This window comes from Penaeus monodon, chromosome 3 (assembly GCF_015228065.2).
Source record: "Penaeus monodon isolate SGIC_2016 chromosome 3, NSTDA_Pmon_1, whole genome shotgun sequence".
Taxonomy (NCBI): Eukaryota; Metazoa; Arthropoda; class Malacostraca; order Decapoda; family Penaeidae; genus Penaeus; species Penaeus monodon.
Window position 1 is genome coordinate 50,382,829 of NC_051388.1, and position 2,500 is coordinate 50,385,328.

The window sequence follows — 2,500 nt, forward strand, 5'->3', positions numbered from 1 at the left end:
AATATTACATGCCAGGTTGCCACTTTCATCAGTCAACCTCCTGATTATGGATGAGTGCCATCACACAACAGGCAGTCACCCAATGCGTGAGATCATGAGAGCATATGAGACTTTAAAGCAGCACTCCCCAGACAAACTTCCCAGAATAATGGGTTTGACAGCTTGTGTGGTTCACCGCAAGTGCAAGAGGAAAGATGTTTTGAAATACATGGAGAGTCTGGAAGCAGCTATGGATTGTGCCCTGGTAACCTCTATTGATCCAGTAACTGTTCTGAAATATACCACAGGGCCTAAGGAAAAACTGATTTGTTACTTCACAGAGAACATTACATCTGACTACCAAGAAACGGTTAAAGCTCAGCTTGCAGGTCTCGAATGTGACATCATAACAGATTGTTTCATAAATGAGAAAGCAAGAAAACAGATCAAGAAAAAAGTCAAGAATATTGAACACATAATGTCTGACCTAGGTGACTGGTGTGTTGCTCGAGCTATAAAGTATGAAATTGAACACCTTGATGAAACTGAAGGAATGGAGGAAGATCCAAAAGTCAGAGAGATATTGAAGTTGCTGAAGGAGAGGCTGAGAGATGTATATATTGCATGCGAACTAAAAGAAAAATGTATGTCCAATCCTCTGGAGCATATCACATTCAAAGTGAAAAGGCTCCTAGAAATCTTTAGTAAGTGCAATAAGGAAGTATTTGGCTTGATTTTTGTGGAGAGAAGAAACACTGCCAAAATTCTCTATGACCTCCTTTTAGAGATTGCACAACAGAACCCAGTATTCAGTTTTGTCAGACCCTCCTATGTTGTAGGATGCAATTCGCGTCCAGGCATTGATATACGTCTAGCAGAATTGGAACTCCGTAAACAGAAGGAAACTTTAGAAAAGTTCAGAAAGGAGGAAACTAATTTTCTGATATCAACAAGTGTTTTAGAAGAAGGAGTAGATATTAGGAAGTGCAATGTGGTGGTTCGCTTTGACATCCCACAGAATTACCGTGCATATGTGCAATCCAGGGGAAGGGCTCGTGCTAAACCATCGGTGTATCTGTTGATGGTAGAAGAAGCAAAAGTTAGTGAAATGCTGGAATGCATTGGAGTATACAGGGAAATTGAGGCCTCACTTCAATACTTGTGCCATGATCGGAATTTGCCGACAGCACAGGTAACAAGAAAACATTTTGAAGAAGATGAATACATAAAGCCCTATGAACCATATGGACCTGTAGGACCAAAGATTACAAGCAACTCTGCCATACAACTTGTTAATTTGTATTGTGGAAAATTGCCCTCTGATAAATTCACAGATAATTTGCCAGAGGTAGTTGAAGAAGTCAAAGAAGGGATAGTAACTGTTGGGATCAGACTTCCAATCATGGCACCTCTGAAAGACATGATATATGGTAGTGGATGGGCAAACAAAGATCTAGCAAAGAAATCTGCTGCCCTACAACTTTGTATCAAATTGCATGAGATGGGAGAGTTAGATTCCAACTTACGACCAAAGGAAAGTAGTGATGATAGCTTAGTAGAAGGGTTGGTTGACCTCCCACCTGAAGAACCTGTTCCAGAAGGCACACCAGAGTCTGGCACCAGGAAGAGAAAGCGGATTTATGCCAAGGAATTGTGTTACCCATTTTCAAATGTGCATAGAAGATCATACTGTCTCTATTCAATAAACATTAAACCTTTTGGTCAGACAGATCAAAGTGTAACCATTGATTCTTTTACATGTATTAATAAGATTGGTTTCATCTGTAAAGAAGGTTTACTATGCAGCCCCTTTCCACTGTTCTTCTCAAAATGGGGGGATGTGATGGTAAATGTTAAAGAAGTTGGCCCACTGACAGACTTGGACACTAGTTTATTTGACAAAATTAAGAAGTTTCATAGGCTTGTCTTTGAAAATCTCATAGAGTTGAAAGAAAATTTAATAAACTTTGACCCTGAAGAATCTAAATGGGATGTGTTTGTTGTACCACTTGATTTTTCAGAAATCATTGACTTGGACTTATTGAATGAAATCTATTCCTTGGACTCGATCAAACCAGTGATGATGAGGTCCCACAATCAAAGTACCAAATTTGTAAGGTCAAAATTTGAAGATGGACTAATTTATCCACTTTATGGCATACCCTCTGACCAAATGTATTATGTGTCACAGATTTTTGATGAATTAAATCCTTGTAATACATTTCCTGAGGGCAAAAAGGGATATGAGTCCTATGAAAGATACTTCCTAGAAAGGTATGGACTAGAAATTAAGGATAAGAATCAGCCATTATTGGAAGCAAAACACATACCAAAGGAACTGAATTACCTGAAGAGAATACCAAAGAAAGCAAAAGAAAAGAAAGGGAATTTAGTGCCACGCTTTGTTCCTGAATTCTGTGGTATAATTCCTATAAGAGCATCATTATGGTGGCAAATTATGTGCATGCCATCCATCTTCCATCGTCTGAACAGCTTAAATTTGATGCATGAATTTATTATG

General features: G+C 38.7%; 1 protein-coding gene across 1 annotated transcript in view; it reads left to right on the forward strand.

Moving 5' to 3' along the window:
- LOC119596533 (endoribonuclease Dicer-like) overlaps nucleotides 1-2,500 on the forward strand; it is a gene marked incomplete at its 5' end in the record, with an annotated part of 104,627 nt that overhangs the window by 63,263 nt on the left and 38,864 nt on the right. Inside the window, 1 exon segment of the mRNA XM_037945832.1 lies at nucleotides 1-2,500. This exon segment is cut by the window's left edge and continues 62 nt beyond it; it is cut by the window's right edge and continues 528 nt beyond it. Coding sequence (XP_037801760.1) covers nucleotides 1-2,500 — 2,500 coding nt within the window.